At 39.4% G+C, this 16,425-nt stretch overlaps 1 protein-coding gene across 1 annotated transcript; it reads left to right on the forward strand.

Annotated features, from left to right (window-relative positions):
- Window positions 1-1,995: 1,995 nt before the first annotated feature.
- On the forward strand, window positions 1,996-15,215 carry LOC131977750 (neoverrucotoxin subunit beta-like). Its single transcript, XM_059341175.1, has 4 exons — window positions 1,996-2,063; window positions 7,771-7,870; window positions 13,226-14,648; window positions 14,708-15,215. The coding sequence occupies exons 2-4, from the start codon at window positions 7,780-7,782 to the stop codon at window positions 15,213-15,215; spliced, it is 2,022 nt and encodes a 673-aa protein (XP_059197158.1). The 5' UTR covers window positions 1,996-2,063; window positions 7,771-7,779.
- Window positions 15,216-16,425: the final 1,210 nt, after the last annotated feature.

Below are 16,425 nucleotides of genomic sequence, written 5' to 3' on the forward strand. Positions count from 1 at the left end.
TTCAGAGCACACACGGGTTTGTGCAGATAAAGGCACAATGAGGAAGGTTTCTGCCAGACAAAAACACCGGATTAAGAGAACAGCTGCTAAAATGCCATTACAAAGTAGCAAACAGATATTTGAAGCTGCTGGTGCCTCTGGAGTCCCACGAACATCAAGGTGTAGGATCCTCCAGAGGCTTGCAGTTATGCGTTATTCTATCAGTTATTCTATTGGGCCACCCCTAACCAATGCTCACAAGCAGAAACGGCTGCAGTGGGCCCAGAAATACATGAAGACTAATCGTCAAACAGTCTTGTTCACTGATGAGTGCCGTGCATCCCTGGATGGTCCAGATGGATGGAGTGGTGGATGGTTGGTGGACGGCCACCATGTCCCAACAAGGCTGCGACGTCAGCAAGGAGGTGGCGAGGCATGTTTTGGGCCGAATCATGGGGAGAGAGCTGGTCGGCCCCTTTAGGGTCCCTGAAGGTGTGAAAATGACCTCTGAAAAGTATTTGGAGTTTCTGACTGACCACTTTCTCCCATGGTACAAAAAGATTAACCGTGCTTTCCGTAACAAAATCATCTTCCTGCATGACAATGCACCATCTCATGCTGCAAGGAATCCCTCTGCATCATTGGCTGCTATGGGCATAAAAGGAGAGAAACTCATGGTGTGGCCCCCATCCTCCCCTGACCTCAACCCTATTGAGAACCTTTGGAGCATCCTCAAGCAAAAGATCTATGAGGGTGGGAGGCAGTTCACATCCAAACAGCAGCTCCGGGAGGCTATTCTGACATCCTGCAAAGAAATTCAAGCACAAACTCTCCAAACACTCACAAGGTCAATGGATGCAAGAATTGTGAAGCTGCTATCAAATAAGGGGTCCTATGTTAAAATGTAACTTGACTTTTTAAGATGATTTTGATTGAAATAGTTTTTGATTTCAGTAAATATGACCTCCGAATGCTGGAAAATCCAAAAATGAGCATTTTCAGTTCTTAAAAACCTATAAAATGTTATAAAACTCTGTCGTGCGTAATAATGTGGAACAGTGCATTTTAAGTTTTTTATTTTTTTTAAAATACTGTTATCATTGAGAGGTTTGTCCAATCACATTACAATTCATTAAACTAATGGTTGATGACTTAAATTATGCTGACTGTCATTTGCATCGACTATTTAGGAAAATCGGAGAAAAAACTCAGTTGCATAATAATTTGGAACACAGTGTATAATTTGACTAGACTAGTAGCGGGACGAAATTGTGTCCGGAAGACGAAGGAGAAAAAATCCACAGTATAACAATAGTGGTCGGTGCGATTGCCCCGTGGCACTAACAACAACAGTAAAAACAATATCTTAAAGTCAAATTTATTTATTCATATTTACTTAGCTGGCTATATTCCTGTTATCTCTCTCTGTTCTATTCAAACTATTAATATTTTAGAAATGTGCTTCATATCATGCTTTAGTTAATAATTGTGGGTTCATGTCAGGAAAAGTTCTTCACTTTTGTTTGACTTGGAGGCCTGAGTGCTTTGACTTCTTTCTGTTAAATGCATCCATGCCTATCTGCAAAATCTCTGGAGGCTGGAGTTTAAAGTCACAGTGCTGAGATTAACCTCAGGATTTGGACTTGAAAGCAACTGAACAACAATAAGTGCATTCAAACATGTGGAAACAACCCCAAACTGACTAAAGTCAGATAACGCAATATTCAGAGGAAAAACTCACATATTCATAAGAAAAAGAACACAAATTTACAAGAAAAAAACCTTACAAATTAACAAGAAAAATTACACAAATTTACAAGAAAAAAACCTTACAAATTAACAAGAAATAAATCACAAAGTCACTCAGAAACTAAACAACAGAAACTATTTCCACAGAAACTACACAATCATGGAAACAGGCCTGCGGGTTAGTGTCCTGTCAGAAGATTTGAGTTATTTAATGGGAGGAGTCAGTAGAAGAGAGTAAAGGATAAAATAATCTTGCAGACTCACAGACGACCTCACTGGAAGCCTTGTTGGAAGTAAGAAGACTCTCACTCAGCTGATCTACACGACTTCACCAGGTGAGGACAAACTAGAACAGAAAAGAAGGTTAGAAAAACTGATTTTTACTGTTTAACTGTGTGTCTCAGTGCAGTACAATGTCGTTTTTTATTTGTAAATACTTTAATTCAGACATGACAAAATAAAAATAAAAAGCACACAAAATGATAAAATACACTGTAAGAAAAAAACCCGTAAAAAAACGGTAAATGACTGGCAGCTACGGCTGCCAAACAAAAACCGTAAAATTAAAGTAAAAAAACGTAATTCAAATAATGTGCAAAAACATTAAATTTACAGAAAATTTCATTCAAATTTTTACAGAAAAATACCGTTATTTTACAGATTTTTCCCAAATAATTATGATCGATCACCTTCAATAAAAGGACAATCCTAAAAGTTCTGCAGGAAAATACCGTTATTTTACAGATTTTTCCCAAATAATTATGATCGATCACCTTCAATAAAGATACAATGCTAAATGTCATGGGAAATTAATTACAAATAAAGTACACACCACTATTGATTCTAAACTCTTTTTATTTAATGTATTCAGATGTAAATTTACAATATCAACCAATTATTCACAAACTGTTCTTTAGAGCCCCCAGGAGGAACTGAAAAACTAAAAATGGTATTTGTTCATGTGTGCAACATGTATCTGTTAGCATTTCTATCCAAAATGAGGTCAAAATTTCACCTTTGAAATGGATATAGAAAGCAACAAATTGTGTTGTTGAGCTGAGGGGGTTGTGGTCTTGTGTTTTTTTTAGCTTTTATTTTTCACTGAAGTTTTATATTGTCTCCACAATATTCTCCTAACCCTTGGGGGCTCTATATAAGGTAATTCTGATAACATTTGTGGACAAGCATTACAGTCTTTTAATTAAGAATTGTAACTATACAATGTATTATTAAGTAAAATCAAAACATACCACAAAAGGTCAGTGAATCTGTAACAGAGGTGCAACACAACAGACAAATAAAAATGTCTCACAGATCTCAGAAAAATTCAGAATCCTCCTCCAAATTTCCAGTAATCGTCTGGATTTTTGGTGATCCTGGAGGACACACACACACACACACTCACACACACGCACACACAAACAAGGTCTTTACTGTAAAAAGTAGGATTTCATTTATTGTGCACTTTAAATGAAAATTCATTATCTACTCACCCTTGTGTCGATGAAAGGTCAGGTGAAGTTTTTTGGTCCACAAAACACTGGAGTTCCACAGGAAATCAGTGTTGTAGCATTTTCCCAAACAGCTGCAGTAAAGAGTGACTACGTTTTAAATGCAAAAAAACAACTGAAAAATCCTCAGGTTCTTCGCTCTGCACTGCGGTCAAGCAAACCCACACCCACAGATCAACCCAGCTTCCAGCTAAGAAGTTACAGTGAAGCTAAACACATGGTGTAAATGACGACTTTTCAGGTCAACTTGGCATGTCTGGACTTTCGAAAACTTGGACTACAATAGCCAAGCAGTATGAAGGCATTTTTTGTTTTTGTAAAGTTGTTTTTAATGTTTGAAACAAAGCTGCAGTTGACTTTGGGAGGATGCTGCAAGCTGTGTTCATGTGAAACTCCAGTGTTTTGTGAATTGAAAAACATAACCTGACCTTCTTTCAGCATGAGGGTTAGGTAATGACTGATTTTTCATTTAAAGTGAACTACTCTTTTAAACAAACTTCATTTAAATTTTTTATGAGACATTATAGTTAAAGGGTTTTTACCCAGAAAGGATGCTAAAGTGGCCATTGGACTGCAGAGCTATTTCCTGGATAACTTTGGGGAATGACCAGCCAACTTACATTACTGTGCACTCCCATTGTGTTACAGATACTACTGGCCAGCATGATGGAAAAGTCATAGAAAACAGGGATTCATCTTTGAGGCACTGTGTACATATTTCATATTTAGCCAGCTGGGATTAGCGGAGGACCTGTGGGGGTGTGTCCAGGGTGTTTGTGTGTGTGTGTAGGGAGAGAGACGTGACAGAGCTAATGTTGATAACGTTATATGCCGGTTTGATTGTGTGTTTTATTGTGTTGCCGTTGGTTACAGCCCACAGCAGCCTGTGTTCAAGCTGAGGAATAAAGACCAGCAAAACCAGTTCATGCTTCGTAGCTCCATTATTCTGGGTCGCTACAATACTATTACATAATGTGTGACAGAAACGACAGGCCTGTTAAAACCGAACAATTGATCCCAAACTTTGGACATCTTTTGCCTTTTGCGGACGGTCTCTTCACTTGACTCTGAGTCGCGTGCGTCACTGTTTACAGTCTGTGTAGAACACGATGCCCGGGGAGGGAAAACAAACTTAATGATTAAACGAATACTCGAGGCCAAAAAAATGTTTTTTTGTACTTGAATTACTCGAGTACTCGTTGCAGCTCTACATATATGAGTACAATATTGTCTATCTTTGTGCTGACAAACTGGCAGTAATATGGCCAATAGTATGCACATTATCCATTCACAGTCTTTATGTCAGGATAACATGAATACTCACTGGCTCCGAAGATCTTGTGGCAGGAGACTTTTCATTTCCATAATGTCTGGATCATGAGGGGAAAACACAAACAGACAAACAAACAATATTAGTCAGCTTAGCATTGGAGACATAAGCATGCAAAATATTACTGAACAGCCTCACACATACATTCATTCTTACATAACATTTTTTATTATGACTGATGTGAACTTGGTCTCATAAAACAAATCCATTCTCTGTATGTTTTGCCTCTGCTTGCCTACCTGTCCGAGTTTGTAACCCAGCAGCTGGTGATATCTTGTCATACTAGTTCTCCAGCCTTCTCATGATCACACAGGTGATGCACAACTATACAGGGATACGGTGAAGAATATAGTAAATGAATTGTTCGCATAAAAAGTGCTTCTCTAGTATTATATCAACCACTCAAAGCACTCTACAATACATGTCTATTATTCACCCATTCACACACTGATGGCAGGCTCTACCAGGGTGCCAATCCATGAGGATTCACGAGCTAAACTCTGATAATCTACCCGTGTGTGTGCTCTCACTTTGTTTATTTCATGTAGCAGCTTCTAAATCTGAGTCCGACTCGCATTTACGCCGCAAAATAATGACACGAAGAAGTTTAATTTGATTTGTGTCCGATGATTAGAGAGAGCGAGCGAGAGAGAGAGAGAGAGAGAGAGAGAGAGAGAGAGAGAGAGAGAGAGAGAGAGAGAGAGAGGGTGCTTTGATAGAGAGACATAGAGTAACAACACAACAGAGCGAGCGCTGGCCTCGATAAAGCTGTTATCAATCAGAGAAATAAAAGGTTATTTCCTGATTGTTTCACAGCGGTATCGCTTCGGCTCGCTTGGAACCAGGGCTGAGGCGGTACGAAAATAGTACCTGATACCAGGTACTACGTGCTAGTGGAAAAGCGCCAATAGACTGTTCGTTTCGTTAAGTGAATGAAATATCCATTAAACAAGGACGCTATTAGTCTAAAACCTCAAACAGTTAGACAGTGTTTGTGTAGGTTAACATTTTGGATGTTATAAAAAGGTGTTAATGTGAAAAAGTCACATCTGACCAAGAGGGATAGGCAAAGCAGAGGACAAACACAAAAAGAGTCCAGTTAGTTCTAATGTTAGAGCATTACATTACATTACATTAGACCAGTCCTCTCTCTCACTCACACACACACACACACACACACACACACACACACGTTGTGACCAGAAGTTAGGCTATTATAAGTTTTAAATGAATATTTTCAGAAGGCAGTAAGGCTGTTACCACTCACCAAAACCGTCACCGTTATTACACAAGCAAGTACAATTACGTTATAACAACGCAACGTTATTACTGAGCTGTGTAAGTCTCTGTAAGTAACATAACGTTAATGGTATGACGAAGATTTGATGCTTGTAAACAGAACAAGCAAACCATCCCGACTAAAAGCACACTCAGTATTAACGTTGTGTTTTGCTGACATGAATCATGCCAAGCTTAACAAGCTAGCTAACGTACCACGTTAAGTTAGCTATAACATCAGTTCATTACTCAGCAGTTAGCTAACCTAACAGTCTGAAAACGTTACAGTCTAAATTATGGACATGAACACAAACATTACGTTAGGTTATTAACTTAGAAAAATAACGTGGAAATGTTTTCTTACCTGATATCGCCAGGATAAGTTATAACGTGAAGTTCATGTTGGAAGACCGCACAGATCCTGACTCTTCATCTCTGTCCATATTCCCGTTTTTGTTTTGTTGTTCTGTTCTCCGCTGAAATCCCACAACTCAGATTCACTCAAATAAGAATTTGGCGTGCAGATGTAAAATAATCAAGGTAATGATCCACAAAATTAATTACGAGGGGACCGACAGAGTTGCGCTGAAGTCCTGCAGCATTCAAACTGACGCACTTTCAAATGAAGGCGCGCTCAGTGCTCATTGGCCAGTTTCCTGGATGACAGCCACATTGACCAATCATATTTAAAGCAACATGGCGAGACAGCCAATAGCCAATAGCAATTGTTTCAGCGGGATCAGAGAGATAGAGAGCGGGATAACTCCAAAAAAGATAATAATAATAATAATTGATATAGATATAGATATATATAGATACACATAGAAATGTGTCATATTTAGCATGTGTAAGGTGTGAATACATACATAACTGCAATATATAATATGTACACATATCTATATATCTATATATATATGTGTGTGTGTGTGTGTGTGTGTGTGTGTGTACATATTATATATTGCAGTTATGTATGTATATATATATATATAGTATATATATAATATATGTATAATATATGCATGATATATACTTGACTATACAAGATATACATGCTTTAAATAATATACTATGAATATGAATATGTAAATAGAATGTAAATAGAATGTGCAAAAACACAAGAATATTGTAGAAATATGATCATATTTATCACAGTTATTATTAAGTTAATTAGTTATTACAACTACAAGGGCTGTATGTATGTTGGTCTCAAAGAAAGCTAAGACGTGAGATTACTATCTCTGTTGGTCTGTCCCTCTATCTCTCTCTGTCTGTCTGTCCCTGTCTGTCTGTCTCTCTCTCTGTCTGTCTGTCTGTCTCCCTCTGTCTGTCTGTCTCCATCTGTCTGTCTCTCTGTCCCTCTCTCTCTGTCTGTCTGTCCCTCGCTCTGTCTCTGTCTGTCTCTCCCTCTCTCTTCAATGTAAAAACACATACAACTAATGAAATTTACCTTAAAATTGCAGAAAAAAACCCTAAGTTGTCAGTATGGAGATAAACCTTTATATAACGAGCAAAACACAAAATAACAGGCAATTATCGTAATTTTACATAAATTTGCACGTAATTTAAGAAAACAGGAAAGATACAGCATAATTATTATAGTAATTTTCCTGTAAAAAAATGGGAAATAACTGTATTTTGTCATTACTGGCATAACACATAAAATAACAGGCGGGTTGTTAATTTACAGATAATGTCTGTAATTTTACTGTTTTTTTATACTATTTTAAAAAAACGGGAAAACTACTGTAAAAATTTAGGGTAATTTACTTTAAAATTACGATTTTTTTTTACAGTGTACCTAAAAACTGAAATGAAGACTGAAAACGAGTAGGATGAAGTTTAACTTAAATTAACTAAAATTGTTAAATCTCATGTTTCCTATTTGCTTCAAAGGGTTTGTTGTGTGGTCACATCTCTCAACAGGTTGGAGAAATGGCCTTGGATACCATGGTAACTGCAGCCCTCGGTCGACCTTTCACCCTGGGGATGCTCTATGATGCTCGGAAAGACCAACTGGTTCCAGGTGAGTCTTCACTTTGACTACGTTGTTATTTAAAATCATCTCTAAATATGTCTGCCTGTCACAGCTCTGCTCACAGGAATATTCAAATAAATCCATGCAAACCATAATAACCTTCACTGCCCAGCCGTCCAGGAAATTATTATATATATGGAGTTAAAGTTTGAGGATGATTGAAAACCTGAGAATAAATATTAAAAGTCTGATAATATATATTAAAAACATGAGAATATATATCAAACCTGAGAATATATATTAAAAGTATAAGAATATATATTAAAAGGCTTACACTATATATTGAAACTTGAGAATATATATCAAAAGTCTGAAACTATTCATAGAAACCTGAAAATATAAATTAAAAGGTTAAAACTATATATTGAAACCTGAGAATATGTATTAAAAGTCTGAGAATATTTATATCAAATCAAATCAAATCAATTTTATTTATATAGCCCAAAATCACAAATCACAGATTTGCCTCAAAGGGCTTCACAGACTGTACATGGTACGACACCCTCTGTCCTTAGACCCTCACATCGGCCAGGGAAAAACTCCTTTAAAAAACCCTTTTAGCAGGGGAAAAAAGAAGAAGAAACCTCAGGGAGAGCGACAGAGGAGGGATCCATCTCCCAGGACGGACAGACGTGCAATAGATGTCGTTGTACAGGGCAGGTCAACAGAGTAGAGTAGATAGAGGTTGGGGGGGGGGGGGGGCAATAGAGAGAGAGGGAGAGAGAGAGAGAGAGAGAGAGAGAGGAGCAGGAGTTCTTGGGCGGGGGGGGGGGGGCCTCGGCCAGCCCTAACTATAGGCTCTGTCAAAGAGGAAAGTTTTAAGTTTACTCTTGAATAAAGAGAGGGTGTCTGCCTCCCGAACTGAGACTGGGAGATGATTCCACAAGAGAGGAGCTTGATAACTGAAGGCTCTGGCTCCCAATCTAGTTTTAAGGACTTTAGGAACCACAAGTAACATAGAATTTTGGGAGCGTAGTGCTCTAGAAGGGTAATATGGCATTATGAGGTCTTTAAGATATGATGGTGCCTGACCATTTAGAGCTTTGTAAGTAAGAAGAAGGATTTTGAACTCAATTCTGGATTTTACAGGGAGCCAGTGCAGCGAAGCTAGAACAGGAGAAATATGATCTCTTTTCTTGGTTCTTGTTAGTACACGAGCCGCAGCATTTTGGACTAACTGAAGAGTTTTAAGGGGTTTATTGGAGCAGCCTGACAGTAAGGAATTACAGTAATCTAACCTTGAAGTAACAAAAGCATGAACTAATTTTTCTGCATCCTTTTGAGACAGGATGTGTCTAATTTTTGTAATATTACGTAGGTGAAAAAATGCAGTCCTTGAAGTTTGTTTTATATGGGAGTTAAATGACAGATCCTGATCAAAGATAACTCCGAGATTCCTTATGGTGGTATTGGAGGCCAGGGTAATGCCATCGATGCTAATTAAGTCTTTAGATAATGAGTTTCGGAGGTGTTCGGGTCCCAGTACAATCACTTCTGTTTTTTCCGAGTTTAACATTAGGAAGTTGTGGACCATCCAGGTTTTTATGTCTTTAAGGCATGCATTTAGTTTGGCTAGCTGATCAGTTTCACCTGGCTTGATTGATATATATAACTGAGTGTCATCAGCATAACAATGAAAGTTAATTGAATGTTTTCTAATTATATTACCTAGAGGGAGCATATAAAGGGTGAATAAAATTGGTCCAAGCACAGAACCCTGTGGAACACCGTGGTTAACATCAGTGCGCACGGAGGATTCATTATTCACATGAACAAACTGGAAACGGTCTAATAAGTACGATTTAAACCAGACCAGTGCCGTTCCTCTAATGCCAATTACCTGTTCCAGTCTCTGTAATAGGATATATTATATATATATATAGTATATAAATCTGAGTATATATTAAAACTCTAATAATATATATCAAGAGTCTGAGAATATTTATAGAAACCTAAGAATATATATTTAAAGGTTTAGACTATATATTTGTTGGAAATTAAGGATGCCTCTTTTATAAATAAATGATACCTTGAACATGGCGTCAAATATGTAAATAAAAGGGCGTTATCATAAATGCTATCCCTCCCATAAGGATATCAAATATGTAGGGATGAACCTGAGCAACGCTTGTGTGGATCTCACGGTTGAAAAGTGTGGTAAGATGGCTATCAGAATTATTAACTAGAAAATTTCCTCTGGGTAAATTCTGAAAGAGCCACGGGGGCTACTGCCGGTGTGTGTACACTATGATGAGATTCTTAACTATGCCCTTTAACCTCAAAATGTGTGTGTGTGTAACGTGTATCTGGAGGAGTGTGCGCGATTATGCGCGCATTTGTGTGTGTGTGTGTGTGTGTGTGTAGCGAAAACCGCATAAAGTTACCTGTGTGTGTGTGTGTAATTAAAATCACATAAAGTTACCTGTGTGTGTGTGTGTAATTAAAATCACATAAAGTTACCTGTGTGTGTGTGTGTGTGTGTGTGTGTGTGTGTATGTGTGTTTGAAGCATATGTATGCATGTGTGAGGAGTGTGCGAGCTTACGCGAATGTGTGTGTGTGTGTGTGTGTGTGTGTGTGTGTGTGTGTATCTGTAACTGTAATCACATCAAAGATCAAAGGCAATCAGATCAAAGCAATCAACAGAATTAACTGACACCTGTTCCGGCTCAGTGACAGCAGAGGTGGACAGACTGGAATTTCTGGCCTCGAACAGAAAGCATTTTTGGCAAAACCATAATACCTATCATTGATCCGACTTCACTTTGAGATTCTTCAGAGATTTCAAACAATTAATATTAGTAATGTTATGATACTATATTATATACAAGGAGCACACCTACAACAAGCATTCCTTTTCAAGTATTTATTTACACTGTGTTCCAAATTATTATGCAACTGAGTTTTTTCTCCGATTTTCCTAAATAGTCGATGCAAATGACAGTCAGCATAATTTAAGTCATCAACCATTAGTTTAATGAATTGTAATGTGATTGGACAAACCTCTCAATGATAACAGTATTTTTTTTTAAATAAAAACTTAAAATGCACTGTTCCACATTATTACGCACGACAGAGTTTAATAACATTTTATAGGTTTTTAAGAACTGAAAATGCTCATTTTTGGATTTTCCAGCATTTGGAGGTCATATTTACTGAAATCAAAAGCAATTGCAATCAAAATCATCTTAAAAAGTCAAGTTACATTTTAACATAGGACCCCTTATTTGATAGCAGCTTCACAATTCTTGCATCCATTGACCTTGTGAGTGTTTGGAGAGTTTGTGCTTGAATTTCTTTGCAGGATGTCAGAATAGCCTACCAGAGCTGCTGTTTGGATGTGAACTGCCTCCCACCCTCATAGATCTTTCGCTTGAGGATGCTCCAAAGGTTCTCAATAGGGTTGAGGTCAGGGGAGGATGGGGGCCACACCATGAGTTTCTCTCCTTTTATGCCCATAGCAGCCAATGATGCAGAGGTATTCCTTGCAGCATGAGATGGTGCATTGTCATGCATGAAGATGATTTTGTTAGGGAAAGCACGGTTCTTCTTTTTGTACCATGGGAGAAAGTGGTCAGTCAGAAACTCCACATACTTTACAGAGGTCATTTTCACACCTTCAGGGACCCTAAAGGGGCCGACCAGCTCTCTCCCCATGATTCGGCCCAAAACATGCCTCGCCACCTCCTTGCTGACGTCGCAGCCTTGTTGGGACATGGTGGCCGCCCACCAACCATCCACCACTCCATCCATCTGGACCATCCAGGGTTGCACGGCACTCATCAGTGAACAAGACTGTTTGACAATTAGTCTTCATATATTTCTGGGGCCACTGCAGCCGTTTCTGCTTGTGAGCATTGGTTAGGGGTGGCCCAATAGAATAACTGATAGAAAAACGCATAACTGCAAGCCTCTGGAGGATCCTACACCTTGATGTTCGTGGGACTCCAGAGGCACCAGCAGCTTCAAATATCTGTTTGCTACTTTGTAATGGCATTTTAGCAGCTGTTCTCTTAATCCGGTGTTTTTGTCTGGCAGAAACCTTCCTCATTGTGCCTTTATCTGCACAAACCCGTGTGTGCTCTGAATCAGCCACAAATCTCTTAACAGTACGATGATCACGATTAGGTTTTCGCGAAATATCTAAAGTTTTCATACCTTGCCCAAGGCATTGAACTATTTCACGCTTTTCGGCAGCAGAGAGATCCTTATTCTTTCTCATATTGCTTGGAAATGGTCATCTGCTTAATAATGTGGAACGCCCTTCTTAAGTAGTTTTTCCTTAATTGGGCTCACCTCGCAAACTAATTATCACAGGTGTCTGAGATTGATTTCAGTGATCCAAAGAGCCCTGAGACACAATACCATCCATGAGTTTAATTGAAAAACAAAAAATGTAATCTTTATGACACTTAAATACTATTTGCGTAATAATTTGGAACGCGGTGTATACAGCAACCTATGACCTTTAACCTCAAAATGTGTGTGTGTGTGAAACGTGTATCTGGAGGAGTGTGCATGCTTATGCGCCCATTTGTGTGTGTGTGTGTGTGTGTGTGTGTAACTAAAATCACATAAAGTTATGTGTGTGTGTGAGTGAAGAATGTGTATCTGGAGGAGTGTGCGCGCTTATGCACGCGTGTGTGTGCGTGTATCTGTAACTGTAATCACATCAAAGGCTTTGCTGTCGACCAATCAGAGCAGAGCAATCAACAGAATTAACAGCTGTGGAATCTTCTGGCACAGTGAAAGCAGCCAGAGGTTGGCAGAGTGAAATTTCTGGCCTCGAACAGAAAGCATTTTTGGCAAAACCATAATACATATCATTGATCGGACTTCACTTTGAGCGTCCTGAGTTCTTCCTGAACAGCTACATATGTTTTTTGTAAAGAAAACGAAACATGGATTCATACACCGATACACAAGACTTGTGTCTACTGTTTAAAGTTTAAATGGAGTCTCTAGATGAAATTATGCCGGAGAAGTAGATGTTTAAAAATCTCCAATTATTGTTCTTTTTCGTTCATTTCTTTCGCCCGTCCCATTCATTTCAATGCAAAATTTTGGGCAGTTTTTCGTGACTTACATCAGGACTAGTAGCGGGACGAAATTGCGTCCGGAAGAGGAAGAAGAAAAAAATCCACAGTATAACAATAGTGCTCGGTGCGATTGCCCCGTGGCCCTAATTAATAATTATTTTATAACTTTACCTACTGTCCTTTTCTTCTCTATGTTGTGTTATGTATAGTACTTTGAATATATTTGATTTGTTTGATTTTTGAAAGGTGCTGTATTAATAAATTTGTTTGAGTGATTGACGACTGGTGTTTTCCAATTCCCATAGGTTTCTCATTGTGGAATGAGAAAACTGTAGAAGAGAACACAGTGAAAAGGTCTCAGCACAGCAGTGAGTTTAACATTTCTGCATCTGACAACACTGACTCCAAGTCCACTCTGCTGGATGTTGATGCTTCCCTGAAGGCCAGCTTCATGAGTGGACTGATTGAAGTTGGAGGATCTGCCAAGTATCTGAATGACCAGAAGAACTCCCACAATCAGAGCAGAGTGACCTGTCAGTACAAAGCTACCACCAACTTCAAGCAGCTGTCAATGATCGACCTTGATACCAAGCAACCCGAACAATCAGACATGATTCACAAGGGCTTTGCAACACATGTAGTCACAGGCATCCTTTATGGGGCCAATGCTTTCTTTGTGTTTGACAGTGAGAAGCTAGACACCAGCAGCGTTCAGGACATCCAGGGCAGCATGCAAGCTGTGATAAAGAAGATCCCTTCATTCAGTATTGAAGGGAAGGTTGACATCAAGCTGACTGATGAAGAAAAAGCCCTGACTCAGAAATTCTCCTGCAAATTCCACGGAGACTTCCTTCTGGAAAGCAACCCTGCCTCATTTGAAGCTGCAGTGAAGACCTACGTACAACTTCCGCAGCTAATTGGAAAAAATGGAGAGAAGGGTGTTCCTCTGAAGGTCTGGCTGATGCCGCTGACATATTTATACTCTGAAGCTGCTGAGCTGAAAAGAGAGATCAGCATTGAATTAGTGAGCATGGCGCATGATACTCTTGAAGATATAAGGCGCCTAGAAATAAGATGCAGCGATTCTCTGGACGAGGTCAAGAATTTTCCTCAGATTCAAGAACAGCTGAGCACTTTCCAAAAGTTATGTGCTTGTTATGCAATCACCCTCAAGCAGGCCCTGGCAAAGAATCTTCCCTCCATCCGTGAAGGGAAAGAAGAAGAGATCTCTTCAACAGGAGATCTCTTCACTGACAGAGACAAGTCACCATTCAGCCATGAGAAACTGAGCAGGTGGCTGGATCACAAAGAGCGAGAAATCAACGTCATCAGATCATGTGTCGCTATCATGGAGGGAGCAAAGATCGTCCTGAGTCAGTCAGAGCTGGACAGAGAGGTTCTTGATCCAGGTAAAGACCAGGTTCTGTGCTTTGTCTTCACCTCCCTGAAGAATACTGACCCCTTCCTGGATGAGATGGCCCACTACTTGGACCCAAGCAAAAATTCAGGCACAACAACTGAAGACCAGTGGTACTACTCAACTGAAGTTGTCACCAAGATGAGAAAGAAAGCCAGATTTATCCAAGAGTTTATCAAAGAACAGGATAATCGTCATTGCTTCATAGCAGCCATTGCAAATAGGGCATACAAAGGAGCAGTTATCCAACAATACACCGACGGCGAGTTGGTAAATCCCGATGTACAGGGCAAGCCAAGACCCTCTCGTTTGCACCCCATATTCCAAACATTACCCGGACTGCATTCTTCCACCTCCGAAACATCTCCAGACTCCGCCCATCACTGACCCAATCCAGCACTGAAATCCTGGTCCACTCATTCGTCACATCACGCATCGACTACTGCAATGCCCTCCTCACTGGACTCCCCACCAAACTCATCAACAGACTTCAGAACTCGGCCGCCCGGATCATCACCCGTACCAAATCAGCTGACCACATCACCCCTGTTCTCATTCAACTCCACTGGCTCCCGGTACAATACCGCATCCAATACAAGAATCTCCTCCTCACCTACAGAGCTCTCCACAACCTAGCCCCCACTTACCTCTGCGACCTCCTTCATGAATACACTCCCTCCCGCTCCCTCCGCTCATCCTCTGCTGGACTACTAATCATCCCCACATCACGCCTCAGTACCATGGGTGCCCGATCCTTCAGCTGCTCAGCACCCAGGCTCTGGAGCTCCTTCCCCCCACACATAAGACAGTCTGACACCATCACAACCTTCAAGTCACAACTCAAAACTCACCTGTTCAATCTGGCATACACTCTGTAACTGGACACTACTTCACTTGCTTTTATCACATTGTCTTGTTTTTACCATGTTGTGATGTTTTTACCATGTTGTCTTGTTTTTAAAGATGTTCATGATTTTAGACTTTGTAAGGTGACCTTGGGTGACGTGAAAGGCGCCTATAAAATAAATGTATTATTATTATCATTATTATTATTATTATTATTAATAAAAAAATATAGATTTTATGCACAGTGCGTCATTTAATAAAGTAAAGAATAAACTTTACTTTTTGAGTTGTAAAGATGTTCACAGATTCAATAAATCCTCAGAGGAACATTGTTTTCTATCCAACAGTTTCTGCAGCTACAACCTGATTCTCATCATGTCATTAAATGAACAATAACCTCAATGTTTAAGGTGCAGCAGAACTAAAATCCCCTGACACATAAATAAGATATTCTTGGTAGAAGCTGCAACAAAAAAAAATCTGCTTTTATGTAATTATGTGAATTATTCAGACATATAATAGACGTATTGAGGAGAATCAGATTGTAGCTCGCCGTCGACTTTACCCACTGAAAAAGTGACTTTATTCTCCACATTGTATTTCAATGTTTTTAACAGCATGGTAATTACTATATGAACTCAGAAATGTCAATAGGATGAGGGAAGTGCACATCCAAATGTTAGACCATATGTATCCAACCAAACTAGATTCTTAGAGATTGGCAATGTTAGGGATTGATAAAAATGAGCAATTATCTGCATTATGAGCTTTAGTAGAGTGCTGCTTAGAAATGTATTTAGCAAAGCTTAAAACACACAATTTATTTGCCAGGCACAGCACACAGGAATGAGGAGTATCAACAGAAAGGACATACTGATAACGCTTTGTACATAAGCACATATTTGAGGGCAGGCAGATGTAACACAGAGACAGATTCATAGGACACAGACACATTGTAGGTATTTTCAAGGTTTAGGGCTCTGAGGGGGAAAGCACTGAGGAACACAAGGTACAGCCAGAGAAGGGCCAGATAAGGAGAAATGTGCATAGATTGTATTTCTTCAATAGGCGCTGACCGGAAGCACCAAGAGGCTAGGACTAGCCTGCGTGCCAACGAAATGGGCGGGCCGAGTCTAAACCATGGTGCTGCCCCAACAGTTTTGACCAATTAGATCGTCACACTTTCATATTATAAAGCTCTGTGTAAAAGTAAGTTAGGCTTCCTTTTCTGTGAGGTGGTTA

Source organism: Centropristis striata, chromosome 9, assembly GCF_030273125.1.
Source record: "Centropristis striata isolate RG_2023a ecotype Rhode Island chromosome 9, C.striata_1.0, whole genome shotgun sequence".
Taxonomy (NCBI): Eukaryota; Metazoa; Chordata; class Actinopteri; order Perciformes; family Serranidae; genus Centropristis; species Centropristis striata.

Coding starts and splice junctions, on each gene's coding strand:
- LOC131977750 (XM_059341175.1), top strand. CDS start 7,780: ATGGCCTTGGATACCATGGTAACTGCAGCCCTCGGTCGACCTTTCACC. Junction 7,871..13,225: donor GAAAGACCAACTGGTTCCAG/GTGAGTCTTCAC, acceptor CAATTCCCATAG/GTTTCTCATTGTGGAATGAG. Junction 14,649..14,707: donor AAGCCAAGACCCTCTCGTTT/GCACCCCATATT, acceptor AAACATCTCCAG/ACTCCGCCCATCACTGACCC.